This window comes from Bacillus rossius, chromosome 1, assembly GCF_032445375.1.
Source record: "Bacillus rossius redtenbacheri isolate Brsri chromosome 1, Brsri_v3, whole genome shotgun sequence".
Classification (NCBI taxonomy): domain Eukaryota; kingdom Metazoa; phylum Arthropoda; class Insecta; order Phasmatodea; family Bacillidae; genus Bacillus; species Bacillus rossius.
The window spans coordinates 520362-543213 of NC_086330.1; the positions used below are offsets into that span (position 1 = coordinate 520362).

Sequence of the window (22852 nt, forward strand, 5' to 3'; positions counted from 1 at the left end):
GTATAGGCACTGTCGCTAGCATACGGTTCCCATGTAGGTTCTACAATTTGGTATAGGGCACTGTTGATAGCGCTCAGTTGTTGGGTGGGTTCTAGTGCCTGGTATAGGCACAGTGTGGGGTCTAGAGCACTATGTTGGGGGGGAACTGGAGTCTGGTGCAGGCACTCACCGAGTGGGGACTGGGCGGCTGATCCAGCACTAGAGTTCTCTTGGACTCGTCAGCCTCCGGGTCGATGATACCCCCGCGCTGCTTCTGGTGGTAGAACAGGGCTGCCATCTTGTCCTGCAGCCGCCTCAGCTCGTCGCTCATCTCGAACTGGTGTGCGTTGCTGAGCTCCTGAGGCGGGGGAGCTCCGGCCAGCGCCTCGCCATCGTAGCTGATCCGCTCCCGACACACGGGACACAACACCTGCACAGAGGACGCCTCATTCATCACTCACCTGCCAAATTATAAACTAACTTCAAACTACATTAACAATATTTTTTACTAAATGACAGTGATAACATGTGTCGCATGTTAAAATGCTTTAAAAGTAGAACACACTTTAGATTTTGTTACATTTGAGAAACTAAGCAAGTATTCAGCTGTAACTGCACGCACAGTTACGAGCAAGGGAAAGGAAAACGCAAGAGCCGAGCACTCGAGCTGTGGATCGGTGTTGTCCTCGTCATTCCCCTCCCCCTCCCCTCGTGTCCCTCTCTCTGATCAGCGCCCTCATCAGTTGCTAGAGCGCTTGCGTTCTTGTCTTGATCAGGTTCCTTGAAGCGTGTAACCCTTAGTACAGGTCTCGTTCTACTAGTGGGCCTTGTTACTGCCCTTGTTACTTGTGTGGTTAAAGAAAACTTTACATAAATTCTGTTATCAAAGGTCTGGACGCTGCTTTAAGTGGCCGAAACTAACAGTATACTCAGAGGTACACAGGCGAGAAACATTTAAAAAAGACTTAGTTCTCACAATAGGAACTAGAATAGTGGATCGTATTTGAAGTGAATAAAAAAAAAAAATTGCTTAAAGCTTACCCTTTTTATTGTTAATTAAGATTTTCATTATTTTCTTTAATAATCTTAGAAATTACAAAGGTCAGGTCAGAATTAATGGTGGGTGTGGGGGGGGGGGGGGGGGGGGGGCTCGGGCCTTTCGAAGTTATCAATTACAATATATTATCAATTTAACAAATTTAACAATCATGATTAACAAAAAATAACATTAGTAAATTTAATTAATAAGTTGAAACAATTGTTAGTCTAACCAGTGCGGGACTATATATAATTTGATTTCACAATATTCAACCGTTGACTGTTCACTGGCGGTGACTAGAAGCGGGAGGTCGCAGCACTCACTCCGGAGGGACAGGCGCACATTCAGTAGACTTCAGGGATGGGCTTGAGCCGGAGAAAAGCCTGCGCTCCAGCTATGTACATCTCTTCGTTTAATTCTGGACCGAAACTGGCATTAATTTTGAAATAAATCTAGGACCCCACTGGAACCAAAAAAATGGATCCAGTGTTCAAGAAAAGAAAATAAATGGAGAAGTTAGGGCAAAAGGTTAGATGGGGAGGTAACTATAGCCATTAGGACGTTTAATTTTCCACTTACCGGTCTGGGGGTGGAATGAAGAGAACCACTCCCTCGGAAGAGGCAGCGCGAGTGCTCGCGGTAGCCCGGCGCGAGACATGGTACGAGATTAAATACTGGTCTGAACTAATGTCGTCTAGCCAACTAGAAAATAAAAATAAATAAAAAAATTATGGATCACATCCCTTAATTTAGTCTGGCCATTTAGCCTACAACAAGAGAACAGACAACAAATGTTTGTGAAATATGGCACGTTTAATACCAAAAATATTTAAAAATTCCACTTCTGATAAAAATAATTTCCAGAAAATGATGTATATTATGATTATCATCAAAACTAAAACGGGCAATGAATGGCCTAAAACGCAGCGCTGAACGAGTCATTATTTTAATAGTATACCGCTTCATCATTTCCCGTGTATAATAACACATTTGAATTTTATATCTGTATTAATTATTGTATTTACTTGAATTAAATCGAAATATCTAACATCTTGTTTTGATCGAAAAATCAAGAAAAAATTTAAGGAAAATCATTAGGGACTGCTGTGATTGGCCCGTGTGTCACTAAGGGGTGGAGTTACGCTACAGCCGACAATAGATGGTAGCACTATAGTTTTTTTTTTCCAAACACGTAGTGAAAATACGATTAAATTTTCCTGTTACTGTTTCTGCGGGTAATTTGAGGTTTACAAAATTAGGGGAGTTTTAATTGAGTGGGTATTATTAATCATGTCATAATGCTCCAAAATTTTACATATGTCAGTAGGTCACGTTCCATGTTATGGTTTTATTCGTTTAGTTAATATTTAACATGGCTGACGAAAAGACTCGTATCAGGAACTACTTTGCAAGAAGCAATGATGAACAAAGTGCCATAAAGTCTCGTAAGGCATTTGATGCAACACCCAACTGTGAAGAAAGAACATGAAATGCAGAAAGAACTATTTCGGCCACTGCCCGTAAATACTGATGCTTCATCACCAGGCCCATCGCAACAAAGATGAATTGAAGATACATATGTAGTTACCGCTGGTCTTCTCATCATCCAGAGGCAAAACTCATGACAAGAAACATTGCTGAATGGTTGGCTGATTCTAAGCTGCCGTACAGTGGAGTAGAAAATAAAACTCATGCAGTCAGATCAACCATTGTACACAGTACCATTCAGAACCACATTCTCCAGAAACGAAATTCCAAACCTCTATGCTTCTGTGAAAACAAGAATATCTGAGGAACTTTCTCAAGCCATTGCCAATGTTCAGTCGATGTCATTTTCTTGGACATGGACATCACGCAGTGAGGATGCTTTCTTGGCATTAACTTGTCATTTCATCAACAAATTTGCTCTCATAAAGTACTGTCTCGGCTGTGTTAGTTTTTTTTAGAGAGTCACACAGCATTAGCAATAGGAGACAAAATTAATGACATTTTGAATGAGTGGAACATCAAAAATAACATCAGTACACGTATTCCACTGTTTATTATTACTGACAAGGCGAGAAATATCAAGCTGGGGTCTAGTCTTTGCAAAGCACCTCTGACACACTTGCAGTGTTTTGCTCATAACTTACAGCTTGTTCTTAGTAATGCTAAAAAATCTCACGAAGGAATGGGAGGTGTGATGATAAGGCTCGTGACATTGTAGGTCATTACAAGCACAGCACATCAGTAAGTTCTGAATTTCATAAAATTCAAAAAGAAATGGGACTAGACAATTTTGAATTAATTTATTGATAAAGGATACCTACAGCATCAAAGATTATTGCAGTTTTTTTTTAATTGAGACATTTTTGAATAAGTAATTACTAATTATTAGTAGAGCATTTCATATATGTATTTAAAAAATATATTTATAAGTTTTATAGGGAAAATGTGACTTTTGGTAACAATAAGTTACAGTCTTGTAACAATTATTAATAATTCACTTGTTTAAGTGTTTGGGCAACAGTTTTTCTTCAGACACGGTGGAACTTTCTGGACAGATGATTCAAGGAACATATACAGCCACTGCAGAGTCAGGTAAGTACAGTCTAAGCAAAAACTTTGCATGTTAATAAAATGGAGAAATTCTTTACTTTACAAGTCACAACTATGCAAGCCGGCCTTAGAATTTCAAAAGTAGTAATGAAGTTATAATCACAACATAAATTCATGAATGCACTATGCAACTTATTGTGTATCAATAATTATCGTGCTTATTTTATGCCAATATATCAAATGAAATCACCCGTCAAAGCAGTTTAATTTTTCCAACCGAGTACCCCTGTGTGTGTGTTTTTGTGTGTGTTGGCACGATAGAAAATAAACAAACTAACGTAAACATTAGCGTTCACTTGTGCCTTTTTTCCGCATGCCGCTTAAGCGTTCTTTCACTGCACTTCCACTTGGAGTGCTGAAACTTGTCCTCAGTTAACACTGTAGTTTCCATTCTATACATTCCCTTCTCTATACCTCTACCCATCCATATTAACTTTATTTTTATTTTTTTAATAATTTAATGTAATCTCTTCATAACTTTTTATATTTTATTTGTTTATGTTTTATCTGTTTTATTTCTGTATCTCAGTTGTCACCTTGTGTTGTAGTCTTGTATTGACCTAGTAGGTGGTGATAGCAGGATAGTGGTGCCCACATTGTGTGAAGCAGCTACATGTTCTAGCGTCCTACCTCGACGTGGTGCCCACATCGTGTGTAGCGGCTACATGTTCTAGCGTCCTACCTCGACGTGGTGCCCACATTGTGTGTAGCGGCTACATGTTCTAGCGTCCTACCTCGACGTGGTGCCCACATTGTGTGTAGCGGCTACATGTTCTAGCGTCCTACCTCGACGTGGTGCCCACATTGTGTGAAGCAGCTACATGTTCTAGCGTCCTACCTCGACGTGGTGCCCACATTGTGTGTAGCGGCTACATGTTCTAGCGTCCTACCTCGACGTGGTGCCCACATTGTGTGAAGCAGCTACATGTTCTAGCGTCCTACCTCGACGTGGTGCCCACATCGTGTGTAGCGGCTACATGTTCTAGCGTCCTACCTCGACGTGGTGCCCACATTGTGTGAAGCAGCTACATGTTCTAGCGTCCTACCTCGACGTGGTGCCCACATTGTGTGTAGCGGCTACATGTTCTAGCGTCCTACCTGGACGTGGTGCCCACATCGTGTGTAGCGGCTACATGTTCTAGCGTCCTACCTGGACGTGGTGCCCACATCGTGTGTAGCGGCTACATGTTCTACTGGTATGCAGGGCCTAAACCCGATTGCAGTGTCCACATCTTGTTTGTTATCCTGTCTATCCTGTACATCCATTTTTTTTCTTGTCCCAAAAGTATTTATACTGTTGTCAGGCATGTAACCAATAAATAAATAAATAAATAAATAAATAAATAAATAAATAAATAAATAAATAAATAAATAAATAAATACAGTAGAACCCGTTTATAGTGAACCCGCCTATAATGAATTCCCGTTTATTGGGAATTTCCGTCTCAGTCCCGGCAAAATGATGTGAGGTTATGTATTAATTTATTGGATATAGCTCACAACTTTTGTCAATGTTTTACGTTTTCCCGTGTACCACGAACAAATTTTGCCCACATAATGCACATTTATCTCAAATATTTTCATATAATTACAAGTTTTTTCACAAAACGTCTATTCTGGATCACATTGAAGATTTTCTCCGCAATACGCTACTCGATTTGTTAAGTTGTATGTTTTTGCCCGGCTAAGCACACATAGAAACGTAACAAAACAAAGACAAACAATGTTCCTGAGGAATTTTTCATTTGTCTTGCGACTTGCCGACGACGTGACCGAGTTCGGCGACGATCGAGCAACAAGTGACTTGGTCGACGAGATAACCTTCCCTTGTAAATGTGAAAACAAGGGAGGCAACCCCGTGGGCCAACTGACCAATCAGCGCACATAATTCCAAAACATGACCATATAAGGAAATTCGTACGGGCACATCACTTGACGCCAGGGCTTGCCCTGATTGGCTGGCTAGTGGTAGCCTCCAGAGACCCTTCCAGACGGTCGCTACAGCTGTGCGTACAACGTGACGCGTAAATCCCAAACACGCATTTACAAAGTGAAAAATAACTTTCTGGCGCCAGAGTGTCGCGCCTGTCCGCTCTTCCTTCTGTACCTTCCAGACTATTCTCAAAATATTACACTAGCAATATCCAATAGAATATAAAATTACCCAAAAAATTCCAATACAATGTTCAAAATTTTAGTAAACAAAGTTGAAATTCATACCATATTAAAAACTTTTGTTTAAAAATGATGTGTTATAAAATTATAATCTATACTGCTTTAAACAAAACAATTACTGACATTAATTATCAAATATCAAAATTAATTATTATGAACTGGAGTTAACCCTCAAATTAATAATTAAGTATCTCAAGGAAATAAGTATTTTAAGGCTTTCCATGAAATTTAACCAAAGTAATTAATAACAATTCTTAACAGCTCTGAACTATCCTTATCTACATGTTAAATAATTACTATCTTTCATATGAAAGTGATTTTTAATATACTTATGACACCAAAAAATATATACGTATATCACAAATCCTCATTGTGCAATGCTACACCCCCCCTACTTTTTGATTGAATTTATAAAAAATTAAATCAAAAAGTACACAAGTGTCAATTGAATACAAAAGAAATACCATATACAAGTGTCAATTGAATACAAAAGAAATACCATAACAAATCAACAAAGTGTAAACAATTGCAACAAATTAATCTGACCATGAGTATTGCAATATCTTTTTAACACAATAACAACATACCATTACTTTTCATATGATTATAACTCCTTAAAACAAATTTAAAAAATTATAACCCAAACATTGAAAAATTACATACACAAAATTATTTCAATTCTCCATACCAAATTAAAAAGTAACAAATCAATCTTGCACAAAGAACACAATTAACACTTGATTATAGAGCAAATATAACCTTCAACAGGTTATACCGACACTACCAAACATTTCATTGGAATTTCATGTTCATTTATCATTTAAAAAATATACAAAATATTCACTATAGTGAAGTGTCTTTAGTCCAACCTGATAAAATTCTTGATCACAATTTGTTTACAATAACAACATAAACATACTTTACACAATAATCAAACATTGCACAGCTGATTGTCCATAATAATGTTTCATTGAATTATCCTAAAAAAGTACATACACAACTGGCAATTTTTTTTTAAAATGTTTTCCATTCATTCTTCTTATGTATTGCCCATTGCAATGTAACACCATCCAATTTAGTAATAAACAATCCTACCTGTTGCTCATCCGAACCACTAAAATAGCTAACTACTTTTTCACATTTGGTTACAAATTGTATCGGAGTAACCCCTCGGTCGTCTCCAAAAAATTTAATCACTGTCCCTTCAAAAGTGTTCACTTCATCTACAGTCAAAACTGAACATCCAATGCTACCCTGTCCATCCCCTCTAATCTTACTCAGCCCTTCCTCGATTTCCTGTAAACACACGAATCACTCGTTCACAAGTTATAATTTTTCCGATGTTCTAAAAGGTTTTGCCAGTTTATTTAGTCATGATTGGCTTTTACTTGATAAGTTTTTACTGTTTTTCCGAATGTTTATTTTATCATCAGGCAGTGTCTAAATTCGTGCCCCACGTTGGGCACCATGTTGCTACAGATTGTCCACTGTTCATATTAAAACAAGTCGTATTCGAGTGGCCTCGGTAGGCTACGTGTAGCCAAAAATAGTGATCAGTTTGGTGAAAATAAAAAATAGTTTTCCCTGCATAATTAAAGAATGGACGAACGCGTGTACATTTAATATGTTATCAAAATTGAACATAAATTACCACCACACAAATACGTATGTACATTATAGCAGCAAATTCAATAGTTTTACGTTTAATTTTTATCGTTCACGTTTCGGACATTTTGATCGAGTAAGGTTCGTAAGACTACCACTAGATAGAACTCTGTGGACTAAATTTATCCATAGAAAGTGAGAAAATTTCGTTCCAGCTTTAACAACTGCGATACTAAATGATACGTAGTGATCTTTGATGTGCCAGACTCGTTATTTTTCGTTTATTTACTTTTGATGGTAAAAAGAATTTTGTGTTATTAAGCTGCAAATGTGCTTCAATAAGAAATACGTACATAAAAATGGGTGAAAAACGCGGTAAAAAAGTAAGGCATTATCTGTGCAAGATAAAATGGACACCAATAGACTCCAACCCCACTGTCCCGCACGTGTTAATAGCAAAGGAACTGGGAATTGCAACATCCACATTAAGTACAATATTAAACAAGCTGAACAATCTTCTTTCTCAAGCTGCGAAAATGTCACAGAGTATTAAATGCCTGAAAAAAGGATAATACGCCGATGTCCAAGAACCATTAGGTAATAGAAAGTTTGTACATGTATAGTTCATTAAAAATAATATCTGCATTTGCTCATAAAACTGTTGCTTTGAGTATTTCCATTCGTTCTTTTCTTGGCTTAAGCCTATGTGTAGTTAAGATTTTGCTTTTGAATATGTATTGCCAATATAAAAGTTTTCCCAGATATAAAGTTTCCCCTCTATAGTGAACATATAAACTACTCCCTTCAGATTCGTTATAACAGGGTTCTACTGTACATAAATACGCAAAGTTACAAGCTCAAAATGAAATTTAACTTGTTATCAACGACAGTTAGAGGGTTTTGTAACCAATTATAATTGCATGAATGTGATATCTGCAGCCGTGCGTGTTCCGGTCATCCTGCAGTGCAGAGAGGAACAGCTACTCACCGGCACCGGCCAGTCGGCGCGCTGGCGCAGCCACACGGGCAGCTTGGAGTTCTCCTCCAGGAAGGAGGCGCGCGTGCTGGTCACCAGGCAGTGTGAGTGGAAGTAGGGAGCAGCAGAGTGCAGGGTGGAACAGCTACTCACCGGCACCGGCCAGTCGGCGCGCTGGCGCGGCCACACGGGCAGCTTAGAGTTCTCCTCCAGGAAGGAGGCGCGCATGCTGGTCACCAGGCAGTGTGAGTGAAAGTAGCGAGCAGCAGAGTGCAGGGTGAAACAGCTACTCACCGGCACCGGCCAGTAGGCGCGCTGGCGCAGCCACACGGGCAGCTTGGAGTTCTCCAGGAAGGAGGCGCGCGTGCTGGTCACCAGGCAGTGTGAGTGGAAGTAGGGAGCAGCAGAGTGCAGGGTGGAACAGCTACTCACCGGCACCGGCCAGTCGGCGCGCTGGCGCAGCCACACGGGCAGCTTGGAGTTCTCCTCCAGGAAGGAGGCGCGCGTGCTGGTCACCAGGCAGTGTGAGTGGAAGTAGTGAGCAGCAGAGTGCAGGGTGGGACAGCTACTCACCGGCACCGGCCAGTCGGCGCGCTAGCGCAGCCACACAGGCAGCTTGGAGTTCTCCTCCAGGAAGGAGGCGCGCGTGCTGGTCACCAGGCAGTGTGAGTGGAAGTAGTGAGCAGCAGAGTGCGGGGTGGGACAGATACTCACCGGCACCGGCCAGTCGGCGCGCTGGCGCAGCCACACAAGCAGCTTGGAGTTCTCCTCCAGGAAGGAGGCGCGCGTGCTGGTCACCAGGCAGTGTGAGTGGAAGTAGTGAGCAGCAGAGTGCAGGGTGGGACAGCTACTCACCGGCACCGGCCAGTCGGCGCGCTGGCGCAGCCATACAGGCAGCTTGGAGTTCTCCTCCAGGAAGGAGGCGCGCGTGCTGGTCACCAGGCAGTGTGAGTGGAAGTAGTGAGCAGCAGAGTGCGGGGTGGGACAGATACTCACCGGCACCGGCCAGTCGGCGCGCTGGCGCAGCCACACGGGCAGCTTGGAGTTCTCCTCCAGGAAGGAGGCGCGCGTGCTGGTCACCAGGCAGTGTGAGTGGAAGTAGTGAGCAGCAGAGTGCTGGGTGGGACAGCTACTCACCGGCACCGGCCAGTCGGTGCGCTGGCGTGGCCACACGGGCAGCTTGGAGTTCTCCTCCAGGAAGGAGGCGCGCGTGCTGGTCACCAGGCAGTGTGAGTGGAAGTAGTGAGCAGCAGAGTGCTGGGTGGGACAGCTACTCACCGGCACCGGCCAGTCGGTGCGCTGGCGTGGCCACACGGGCAGCTTGGAGTTCTCCTCCAGGAAGGAGGCGCGCGTGCTGGTCACCAGGCAGTGTGAGTGGAAGTAGTGAGCAGCAGAGTGCAGGGTGGAACAGCTACTCACCGGCACCGGCCAGTCGGCGCGCTGGCGCAGCCACACAGGCAGCTTGGAGTTCTCCAGGAAGGTGGCGCGCGTGCCGGTCACCAGGCAGTGTGAGTGGAAGTAGCGAGCAGCAGAGTGCAGGGTGGAACAGCTACTCACCGGCACCGGCCAGTCGGCGCGCTGGCGCAGCCACACAGGCAGCTTGGAGTTCTCCAGGAAGGAGGCGCGCGTGCTGGTCACCAGGCAGTGTGAGTGGAAGTAGCGAGCAGCAGAGTGCAGGGTGGGACAGCTACTCACCGGCACCGGCCAGTCGGCGCGAAGGCGCAGCCACACAGGCAGCTTGGAGTTCTCCAGGAAGGAGGCGCGCGTGCTGGTAACCAGGCAGTGTGAGTGGAAGTAGTGAGCAGCAGAGTGCAGGGTGGGACAGCTACTCACCGGCACCGGCCAGTTGGCGCGCTGGCGCGGCCACACGGGCAGCTTGGAGTTCTCCAGGAAGGAGGCGCGCGTGCTGGTCACCAGGCAGTGTGAGTGGAAGTAGCGAGCAGCAGAGTGCAGGGTGGGACAGCTACTCACCGGCACCGGCCAGTCGGCGCGCTGGCGCAGCCACACGGGCAGCTTGGAGTTCTCCAGGAAGGAGGCGCGCGTGCTGGTCACCAGGCAGTGTGAGTGGAAGTAGCGAGCAGCAGAGTGCAGGGTGGGACAGCTACTCACCGGCACCGGCCAGTCGGCGCGCTGGCGCAGCCACACGGGCAGCTTGGAGTTCTCCAGGAAGGAGGCGCGCGTGCTGGTCACCAGGCAGTGTGAGTGGAAGTAGCGAGCAGCAGAGTGCAGGGTGGGACAGCTACTCACCGGCACCAGCCAGTCGGCGCGCTGGCGCAGCCACACGGGCAGCTTGGAGTTCTCCTCCAGGAAGGAGGCGCGCGTGCTGGTCACCAGGCAGTGTGAGTGGAAGTAGCGAGCAGCAGAGTGCAGGGTGGGACAGCTACTCACCGGCACCGGCCAGTCGGCGCGCTGGCGCAGCCACACGGGCAGCTTGGAGTTCTCCTCCAGGAAGGAGGCGCGCGTGCTGGTCACCAGGCAGTGCAGGCAGTGCGAGTGGAAGTAGTGGTAGCACTCCGTCTTGCTGAAGTGGTCGCCCTCGCTGAAGCCGTACAGGCAGATGGCGCACTGGCAGGAGGGCAGGTTGCTGGCGGTGAGGTGCTCCTTCGTCAGCTGCGACATGCACAACCCAGCATTGCCAGCTCAGCTTCTCTGCATCAGTGTTGGCAACGTACTCGGAAACGTATAATTGAGATTTATTACATCCTAGTATGCTTTAAAACATTAATATATTTTTTAAAAATTCAACAAAATAATTTAAAATTCACGGTGAACAGTGAGTATGTAGAGAGAAACACAACAAAAACTAATTTTAAGTAGGGGAAGTGAGAAGGTATGTTATAATATTACTCCCATCATAGTATTCAGTCACATTACACCCATTCTCCCGATGCTTTCCCTCTCCTTCGTTGCTGCATCTGGAGAAAGACCTTCCACCTCTTAAATTCTTAAATATTGAGAGCCGAATGACTACATGGTGGCAATAGGAGAGGCCAGGTCTACCGGTGTCCAGGAAAGTGATTTTAACGATACTGTTTTGCTGAAACAGTCTCATACGGCAGTGGTTCTTTGGTTGATGTGGGCTGGCATAGCCCTCGAGGGAAAAGCAGATCTTGTTTTCATACCTGTTGGTGGCCGGAAGGGGGAGGGGGGGGGGGTCTCTGACTGCTGAACGATGCATCGAGGACATTCTCCTGTCATGCTGTGCCCTGAGCAAGATACAAGGGGAAGACTCCCTGTCGATGCATGACCATGCACGGAGGAGGTTGTCTCGAGACGATGGAGTGGCCGGCCCTCAGTCCCGACACGAATCCAATCGTGCACTTATGGGACGAGCTCAAAGGGAGGGTCCGAGCCAGAAATCCGGCTCCATTCGACACCACGAGTTCAAGATTGCGCTGGAGGAGCGAGGTGGGATCCCCAAGACTTTGTCAAAACCTCAACAAGGTCTATGAGAAACCGCATGCGAGCCGTTGTACAGCCAGGAGAAGGTAACACCAATTATTGACTAACAAAGTTTTGTTTGATTTGCTTTAATGTTTTGTTGTGATTCAATTTTAAATATCCGCACTTGTTTAATTTTTTTTTCATAGTCCTGTGTTTTGCTTGCGTTTTTATTCAAAATGCATTATAAATAATAATACTACAGAAATGTTCATGATAATGGTGTCATTGTAAAGTCAAAACCATAAGGCCTTAAAAAATAAAATATTTTGTGAAAATCGGAAAAGTCATGTTCAAAAAATACACCTTTCTACTGGAGGGGTGAGTGCCCGACGATGCAGTGGCACGCGGTGAGAAGCTCGTGCTGGCGAGTGTGCAACAGACAGTGTTCAAAATAAATAATTTAATTAACTAATATAAAGAAGCTTCCACAATCAACTCTTACTCTTTCAGATCGTAGAACTCAGCTAGAGACTTACTTTGTTACAATTGTTATAATTATAAAATCAAATGCAATTATGTCCGTAATAATACTAGTTTGGGATGTGTTCAGTGCAGTGGCCATTGGTGGTTATTTTTACATAAAGGTAAATTTAATTAGTTTTATATTTAATTTTTTGTATTTAATTTCAGTTTGTAAATTTTTGTAAAGTACATTATGTTATTGATTCATCTGAAGTTTATTTATTAATTATTTTAATTTCTTTAGTTAAGTTATTAGTAATTTATGAGCTTTAAATTGTTTAAGTTTATTTTCTTTTTAATATGGTAAACAGTTTCACTGACGTTCAAAGACATAAAGAAATGGTTATCGGGGAAACGCAGGAGTCGCTACTTATGTTAGTAGGGAAGAAAAACAGTTGGCACTACTGATAGTGTGTACGTGCAAGAAAGATGTTAGGTTATGGTGTGGTTATGACTAAATGCAAAAACGGCTCGGCTGCGTGGAAGACTGGCGAATGTGCATGCACAAAGCTTGGACTATCTTGCTCGTCGCAGGTACGAGCGCTGTGGCATTCTACCGATATTTTTTATTTATTTTTGATTTCCAGAATTTTTCTAGGACAAACAGTGCAAAACTGCAATTGCATATGTCCAAAAAAACTGCATTAAAGCTATCAACTTGCAATGTATCTAAATTTTGTATCCATTTATTTTAACTGTATTGATACTGTGTAAAGTTTTAAACTCATGATTGTGTAACATTTAGTTTTTTGTATTTTGCAAAGCCTGAACTTGCACCTGTCCGTATCACTGCAGTGTACAATGTTTTGTTGTATTTGAAACCTTATTTAACACTGTAGATCTTGACACAAATTGATACTGTACCTGTGAAAATCATAATCCACTTATACTATAGGCCGTATACTCCACTAATAGAATTAGATAACTAAAATTTTTGCTGTGTGTTCACAGGCAAGAGATTGATCCCACATAAGACTCGTGGCATGATACTTGCATTCATACTATTTATTCCTACTTAATTTGATTTTATTCTATTTATTTTCTTGAAATTATACCTAATAAAAACTTTTAATTAGTTACATTTTGAACATACAGTAAAACCCTACTGCTACGACAACTTTTATTATGGCCCCAAATCTTTTACAAACCCTTTTGAAAGAAATTATGAAAAAAATTATGTTTAAAAGTAAAAAATGTAAAGGAAATAAGCCAAAAAAGTGTGTGATTCTCAGAGCTAGTGTGGTACTGCTCGTGGCACAGTAGATCTCCAGCTCCAACCACGGGTCTGTTCCCTTGTTCCCTGCCATCAGTCTGTCTCTCATTACTGGACACCTCAGACATTTATTTAAAAGCAATGCGATTGGTAATGCTTTCAAGATTAAAAGGGATTTAAAACTTTTTTTTTTTTACACAAACTCCTACACAAATATGCTTACATTTTACAAGTGTTAAGTTTTTGTAACTTTCGTGTCAAATTATCAAGTCAAAGTAATGTAAAAAAAAAAAAACAACAACACCACCACCAATTCATCGTAGAGAAAATTGCATAGAATGAAACTTTTTGCAGATTTAATTATGAACAAAATCAGTCTTCACAAATTTTTTGTATCTCTGACCATTTTAATTTTTATTGGAAAACCCCATACGTCCTGCTGTACGGCCTTCATTTAATGCGATGCTTCAAACTGCGTCGCTCATGCCACTGCGACTGCCCTTGATCTCTCTGGTGTGGAAAATAATTATGCCCCATTTCATTATGTACTTGTGTTGAACATTTTGCCATGCTTATGCTCGCTTTGGTGACAATAAGGGGTCCAATAGGCTTTTCTTGGGCGTTTTATTTTCGGAAGATGTCTGCTATTAATAAACTATTTGGGTATTATTTAATTTAGTAAACTTGTCAACTTCATGCCATATATGAGTGAACATGGTCTTGGTGTGAAAATTAGCATATTAGACATAAAGTATTGGGGGAGGGAGGGATTAATCCATTCAAAATATTTATACCCTCCCTTTCCCTTTTCACAATTTAAAACCCTATTACCAGAAAGTGTGAGAGGACATAACGAGATTTTACTATGCTTCGTTTTTATGTTACATATTAATTTTAATTTTTTTTAGTGTAGTATTTTTTTTTGTTTAGCTGTTCATCTACTGTCCTTTAATAATTGTTTGGTATGACTGTTGTATGAATGTATTCTTCTTGTGCCTACCTCAAAAATTAAATAATTGTTGGTAGGCATGTTACTTAACAAATTAAATAATTTAATATATTACAGAACACAATAAAACAATGACCCAATATATACATAGAAAATTAATTTTGTGTATTTAGATAAAACTGATGAATAAAGGTTCATGAAAAAATATTGGCATATTTTTATGTATATTGATTGATCAATTTACACATTAAAAATGGGTGTAAATTACTAGAATAGATGCCAATTGCTTTGCCCTGTGTTTGTTATGGATGAATAAATAGTGGCTAGCAGGTTAGTATCATCAGCATCTGAGGAGGCATCTAGTGGCAAGCTATGTGGAACAGACGTAATGTAAAAGAATGAATAGTAGCTGCAGGCATCTAGTGACAGGGTACGTGAAGCAGAGGTGGAGCAAGGAGAATGAATAATAGCTAATAGATTAGTGTCGTCAGCACCTGAGGACGCTACAGGGATATAGTTACCAGGTACGTGAAACTGAAGTAATGCAAGGAGAATGAATGGTGGCTAGTAGGTTAGTGTCTCAAGACACCTGACAGGGCATCTGGTGGCAAGGTACGTGGAGCAGACGTAATGAAGCATCCACTATGTCTACTACTTGAGAGCAGGTACTACACCGCTTGCATGGTAACAGATTTCATTGCACCTCTCAAACTAAATCCTATGTTGAAAAAATAATGTAAATAACAAACAGAGAAATTATTGTTCAAGCATGAGGTTTTGTCACTGACACAGGATTTTTTTTGATGGATTAGGTCCAATGGCAATTCACCTCTGAATATACTAGAGTGAAAAGAATTGTTGGGGTTACCAGCAACACATACTGTACATATATCTTTTTTCATGTAAACAATTTGTGCAAATGAAAGGTATTAAAAAAATATTTAATAAATGTCCCTGAAGACCCAAACCACAAGAACAGTGAAAAGACAACACCTCGACTAGCTCGTAGACCACCGGCTGGCCGCAGTAGGAGCGACACTTGTCGGCTAGGTCGCGCTCGATCCGGGCCAACGTGTGGTCATCCAGGCCACGCGGGTTGCGCAGCCGCACCTCAGGCGCCATTTCTGGGTAACCATCCGTGAGCCCAACAACAAGAGTTAGGCACACGTACTGCTGCCCAGGGTCGTCTGCCGTGGAGGGCCGCACCACTGTCTCCACCGCCACCGGCTGTCCCCTGCAACACCACTAGCGTCAGGCACTCGTACTGATGCCCAGGGTCGTCTGCCGTGGAGGGCCGCACCACTGTCTCCACCGCCACCGGCTGTCCCCTGCAACACCACTAGCGTCAGGCACTCGTACTGCTGCCCAGGGTCGTCTGCCGTGGAGGGCCGCACCACTGTCTCCACCGCCACCGGCTGTCCCCTGCAACACCACTATTGTCAGGCACACGTACTGCTGCCCAGGGTCGTCTGCCGTGGAGGGCCGCACCACTGTCTCCACCGCCACCGGCTGTCCCCTGCAACACCACTAGCGTCAGGCACTCGTATTGCTGCCCAGGGTCGTCTGCCGTGGAGGGCCGCACCACTGTCTCCACCGCCACCGGCTGTCCCCTGCAACACAACTAGCGTCAGGCACTCGTACTGCTGCCCAGGGTCGTCTGCCGTGGAGGGCCGCACCACTGTCTCCAACGCCACCGGCTGTCCCCTGTAACACCACTAGCGTCAGGCACTCGTACTGATGCCCAGGGTCGTCTGCCGTGGAGGGCCGCACCACTGTCTCCACCGCCACCGGCTGTCCCCTGCAACACCACTAGCGTCAGGCACTCGTATTGCTGCCCAGGGTCGTCTGCCGTGGAGGGCCGCACCACTGTCTCCACCGCCACCGGCTGTCCCCTGCAACACCACTAGCGTCAGGCACTCGTACTGATGCCCAGGGTCGTCTGCCGTGGAGGGCCGCACCACTGTCTCCACCGCCACCGGCTGTCCCCTGCAACACCACTAGCGTCAGGCACTCGTACTGATGCCCAGGGTCGTCTGCCGTGGAGGGCCGCACCACTGTCTCCACCGCCACCGGCTGTCCCCTGCAACACCACTAGCGTCAGGCACTCGTATTGCTGCCCAGGGTCGTCTGCCGTGGAGGGCCGCACCACTGTCTCCACCGCCACCGGCTGTCCCCTGCAACACAACTAGCGTCAGGCACTCGTACTGCTGCCCAGGGTCGTCTGCCGTGGAGGGCCGCACCACTGTCTCCACCGCCACCGGCTGTCCCCTGCAACACCACTAGCGTCAGGCACTCGTACTGATGCCCAGGGTCGTCTGCCGTGGAGGGCCGCACCACTGTCTCCACCGCCACCGGCTGTCCCCTGCAACACCACTAGCGTCAGGCACTCGTATTGCTGCCCAGGGTCGTCTGCCGTGGAGGGCCGCACCACTGTCTCCACCGCCACCGGCTGTCCCCTGCAACACCACTAGCGTCAGGCACTCGTACTGATGCCCAGGGTCGTCTGCCGTGGAGGGCCGCACCACTGTCTCCACCGCCACCGGCTGTCCCCTGCAACACCACTAGCGTCAGGCACTCGTACTGATGCCCAGGGTCGTCTGCCGTGGAGGGCCGCACCACTGTCTCCACCGCCACCGGCTGTCCCCTGCAACACCACTAGCGTCAGGCACTCGTATTGCTGCCCAGGGTCGTCTGCCGTGGAGGGCCGCACCACTGTCTCCACCGCCACCGGCTGTCCCCTGCAACACCACTAGCGTCAGGCACTCGTACTGCTGCCCAGGGTCGTCTGCCGTGGAGGGCCGCACCACTGACTCCACCGCCACCGGCTGTCCCCTGCAACACTACTAGCGTCAGGCACTCGTACTGCTGCCCAGGGTCGTCTGCCGTGGAGGGCCGCACCACTGTCTCCACCGCCACCGGCTGTCCCCTGCAACACCACTAGCGTCAGGCACTCGAACTGCTGCCCAGGGTCGTCTGCCGTGGAGGGCCGCACAACTGTCTCCACCGCCACCGGCTGTCCCCTGCAACACCACTAGCGTCAGGCACTCGTACTGCTGCCCAGGGTCGTCTGCCGTGGAGGGCCGCACCACTGTCTCCACCGCCACCGGCTGTCCCCTGCAACACCACTAGCGTCAGGCACTCGTACTGCTGCCCAGGGTCGTCTGCCGTGGAGGGCCGCATCACTGTCTCCACCGCCACCGGCTGTCCCCTGCAACACCACTAGCGTCAGGCACTCGTATTGCTGCCCAGGGTCGTCTGCCGTGGAGGGCCGTACCACTGTCTCCACCGCCACCGGCTGTCCCCTGCAACACCACTAGCGTCAGGCACTCGTACTGATGCCCAGGGTCGTCTGCCGTGGAGGGCCGTACCACTGTCTCCAACGCCACCGGCTGTCCCCTTCAACACCCCAAGCGTCAGGCACTCGTACTGCTGCCCAGGGTCGTCTGCCGTGGAGGGCCGTACCACTGTCTCCACCGCCACCGGCTGTCCCCTGCAACACCCCAAGCGTCAGGCACTCGTACTGCTGCCCAGGGTCGTCTGCCGTGGAGGGCCGCACCACTGTCTCCACCGCCACCGGCTGTCCCCTGCAACACCACTAGCGTCAGGCACACGTAATGCTGCCCAGGGTCGTCTGCCGTGGAGGGCCGTACCACTGTCTCCACCGCCACCGGCTGTCCCCTGCAACACCACTAGCGTCAGGCACACGTAATGCTGCCCAGGGTCGTCTGCCGTGGAGGGCCGCATCACTGTCTCCACCGCCACCGGCTGTCCCCTGCAACACCACTAGCGTCAGGCACTCGTACTGCTGCCCAGGGTCGTCTGCCGTGGAGGGCCGCACCACTGTCTCCACCGCCACCGGCTGTCCCCTGCAACACCACTATTGTCAGGCACACGTACTGCTGCCCAGGGTCGTCTGCCGTGGAGGGCCGCATCACTGTCTCCACCGCCACCGGCTGTTCCCTGCAACACCACTAGCGTCAGGCACACGTACTGATGCCCAGGGTCGTCTGCCGTGGAGGGCCGTACCACTGTCTCCACCGCCACCGGCTGTCCCCTGCAACACCACTAGCGTCAGGCACTCGTACTGCTGCCCAGGGTCGTCTGCCGTGGAGGGTCGCACCACTGTCTCCACCGCCACCGGCTGTCCCCTGCAACACCACTAGCGTCAGGCACACGTACTGATGCCCAGGGTCGTCTGCCGTGGAGGGCCGCACCACTGTCTCCACCGCCACCGGCTGTCCCCTGCAACACCACTAGCGTCAGGCACTCGTACTGCTGCCCAGGGTCGTCTGCCGTGGAGGGCCGTACCACTGTCTCCACCGCCACCGGCTGTCCCCTGCAACACCACTAGCGTCAGGCACTCGTACTGCTGCCCAGGGTCGTCTGCCGTGGAGGGCCGCACCACTGTCTCCACCGCCACCGGCTGTCCCCTGCAACACCACTAGCGTCAGGCACTCGTACTGCTGCCCAGGGTCGTCTGCCGTGGAGGGCCGCATCACTGTCTCCACCGCCACCGGCTGTTCCCTGCAACACCACTAGCGTCAGGCACACGTACTGATGCCCAGGGTCGTCTGCCGTGGAGGGCCGTACCACTGTCTCCACCGCCACCGGCTGTCCCCTGCAACACCACTAGCGTCAGGCACTCGTACTGCTGCCCAGGGTTGTTGTCGTGGTGAGTATAGTTATTTTAGGATAGTTCATAATTATAATATTGTGAATTGGAATTGCTAAACACACAACAATTCTATTGGAATTACGCTCTATGCTGGGTTGTTGCAAGCGTTCTTTGTTGTGTTGCAAGCTGTCCACGTTTGGTGGCGTCTGCGTCGAATTTGAACTACGAGATCTGGCAGTGTGAGTCGTTGACTGAGTGCAGAGGTGTACACATTGGCAGGGCAGCCGGCAGTGACGAGCTGGTGTACAAGCCAGCTGTTGAAGTGGATCATTGCAAGGCCGAGGGCAGGGACGGACTTTGGGCCTATGCACCACGGCACCTACAGCAAGTCAGTTTTTCCTGCATGTCCCGCCCCTAAGTCAAACTTTGAGTTATGCAAAATACAGAACTTCGCTACAAAGAAACTGATTGGGGTGTTGGAGAAACTTTTGGTGCAGTGCCTACACGAGTATTTATTGTGTAGCTTGTAGTTTTGGGTTTATTTAATGGCCGGACTTTTGAACTGTTTGTACGTATGGGCCTTTCCGGTAGTGAGGGAAAGATGTGGCCGTATATTGGTACATAATGTTTTTGGTGAATCAGTAACAGTTAATAGTTTTCAAGTATCTTTACGGCAAGCTTTTTTTTAATTTAATTTATTTTTATTTACTTTTTGAGTGTCTTATACTCTGGAATGCGTGGAGTAACAAGTTTTCATGACGGACTACACTGTGGTTCTTCGCAACGGTACGCTTGTTATGACAATGAAAATTACATCCTGCAGATGGCGTCCTTGTCTACATATACATTCTTCTAATCTGTTTTTCAGTTTCGCCATTGATCGTTGCAACATCTCAGCTGGGATGCCACAAATTCCGTCTTGAATTCTATGTTCCAATTTATCCAGTGTCCTTGGGCAAGTCATGTCGACACCACTCTTGAGACAGCCCCACAAGAAAAAAATCACAAATTGATAAATCAAATTGATAATTTGGATTGTTGTTCCTTAAAAGGTAAGTTGTAATGGTTCAACTACTGTCAATAAAATGTTGTGTTGTTGCACGTGTTCTATTTTTATTTGTTTGGCAAAAGTTCCCATTTTTCTGTGTCACCTTGTACTTGGTGCTAAGAAAAAAGATCACATGCTGTATCTTGTGGGCAACTTTGCAAAACATCATGGTCCATTTTCACAGCCGAAAAATGTTTTGTCATTGGTCATAATTATAAGCAGTTCTGTGATTGGCCGGCTGCCTCAAAGGGCCCGCCGGTACTGCCGGTCAGAAGCACACAGGACCACATTAGTGACCAACACCCCTGCACCCGTCCACTCGCCAGGGACATTCCTCGTTCAATGCACTCACAGTACATATGTAAGTTAAGTTTAAATAAAATGAAAATCAGTTAATAACAAATTAAAGTCTTCACTAAGTTATAGTATAAGCTCAAAATGTTATCAGTATAGTCTAAACCTAGAGCATCTAAATGTTGTTAACTTACAGAGGAACTATAATAAAATAAATGTTCATAAATTATATAGTAATTTCATTTAATCTTACACCTTAAATGATTGGCATTTAAATGTAAATAACCACTAATATTTTGAAAGCTTTAACGAAAATTAAGCTTTATGAGTACTAAAAAATGTTATATGCTGGGGAAATGATTAAAATGACATCTCTGATAGGTCTGAGGAGCTGGACAATCGTACCTGTCGTTCATCTTCACGTCCACTTCGTCCATGAGTATGGCCTTGAGGGCTTCGATCTCGTCCAGCACCCTGCAACACAGTCCCTCAGCAACCTTACGTCCTCCGTGTCCAGCAGTGTGACCAACATTACACAAACCAACATTCATCATGTAGAACATTTTATATTTTCTACAGAAAGAGATTTTGCAGGAAAGCTATGACCCTTTGTATCAATAGCGTGACAAATATTGCCATTATGATAACCCTGTATGTACTTTGTTATTTAAATAAAATATTAGTTTTTTTTTGTCTAACCATTTTTATATGACAAATACAAATATCAGTAAAATCAATATAAAAATCTTGTTTGGAAGTGGAAAAATGTTATTCACCATTTTGAAAAAGGCCTACGTCTAAATACACTAAATGTGCACAATCTTGCTGTCGGATGCTTGTCAGCAGGTTGCTGTCATGTCAGTTCAAATACACCGACTAGAGTGACCAGCCACTGTCATGACAGTTCAGCTGCACCGACTAGAGTGACCAGCCACTGTCATGACAGTTCAGCTGCACAGACTAGAGTGACCAGCCACTGACATGACAGTTCAGCTGCACCGACTAGAGTGACCAGCCACTGTCATGACAGTTCAGCTGCACCGACTAGAGTGACCAGCCACTGTCATGACAGTTCAGCTGCACCGACTAGAGTGACCAGCCACTGTCATGACAGTTCAGCTGCACCGACTAGAGTGACCAGCCACTGTCATGACAGTTCAGCTGCACCGACTAGAGTGACCAGCCACTGTCATGACAGTTCAGCTGCACCGACTAGAGTGACCAGCCACTGACATGACAGTTCAGCTGCACCGACTAGATTAACCGGCCACTGACATGACAGTTCAACTACACCGACTAGAGTGACCAGCCACTGTCATGACAGTTCAGCTGCACCGACTAGATTAACCGGCCACTGACATGACAGTTCAACTACACCGACTAGAGTGACCGGCCACTGACATGACAGTTTTGTTCCTGGGTTCAAGACTGTGTGTTGTTCCTTCACTGCAATGCTGTGAAACAGAAAACGGCAGCTACAGCAATATCACCTTGGCACAGGCACGCCATGGTCGTCTTCCTACGACAGCTGGGGACCTAAACCATCTACCGTGCCAATCCTCCGCCATCAAGGCCAATTCTAACATTAGCATGCATCCTACAGCTTGTGATGCAGTCAGAAAATTTTTTTGAAAACTTGTGCAATTGGGCACAAGTCCGATGGCAACTTTCTCACTCTTCTCCCGAATCGAGCCTCTCTCGCCATCACACACTCCTCATCCAACACATTACATTCCCCTATCAGTCTCACTACCATACATTTTCCCCCCCTTTCTATTCTCCTTCTCTCCTTATAAACTTTCCTAGAATCCTCCCTCCCACTTCTAGGCTTTACCTCGCAACTCGCCACACACTCCCACCCCACTCAGCAAACCCTACTAGCCTCTCCATCTGCCTTCCGTCCTTTAAGCTCTCCCACCTCATTGCCTTCATCCGCTCTGTGTAATACTCGGATATAGTGACTTTTTAGAATAAAAAAAAAAATCTTAAAACATGATTTCACACACTACACATCCCTTAAATTTACCCTGAAGGGATGGTTCACGAAAAATAACAGTTTAAAGCTAACATTACAATACCTGTGTTTTTACACTTCCTCTGCCGCCATTCATTGTTTAACCACGACCGTGTCTCTATTTATTTAGCACAACTGTGGACAGTTATGGAAAATTAAAAATATGCTAATTTTTCCATTTCATATATTAAAGTTTATCCCTGGATCCTGAAGACTTGATCTTGATGGTATGATCCTGTTGGCTTGTTCCTGTGGTAGATGATGCTTGCTGTTTTAGTTCAGTATGTCGAAAGATCCTGATGGCATGATCCTGTGGTACATGATGCTAGCGGTTTTAATTCAGTACATTTGAAGATCCTGTTCTTAAAAAAAAGTCATATAATAATGAATTACGAACGTAAGTCAAATAAAAAAGGTTTTTTCAAACTACAATCATAATTC

At 45.9% G+C, this 22852-nt stretch overlaps 1 protein-coding gene across 1 annotated transcript in view; it reads right to left on the bottom strand.

Annotated features, from left to right (window-relative positions):
- Positions 1-22852, bottom strand: part of LOC134530859 (E3 ubiquitin-protein ligase RNF25) — a 32304-nt gene that overhangs the window by 8820 nt on the left and 632 nt on the right. Inside the window, exons 2-5 of the mRNA XM_063366125.1 lie at positions 20803-20871; positions 15434-15674; positions 10761-10982; positions 170-409 (exon numbers count right to left, since the gene is read on the bottom strand). Coding sequence (XP_063222195.1) covers positions 170-409; positions 10761-10982; positions 15434-15674; positions 20803-20871 — 772 coding nt within the window. The remainder of the gene's footprint in view (positions 1-169; positions 410-10760; positions 10983-15433; positions 15675-20802; positions 20872-22852) is intronic.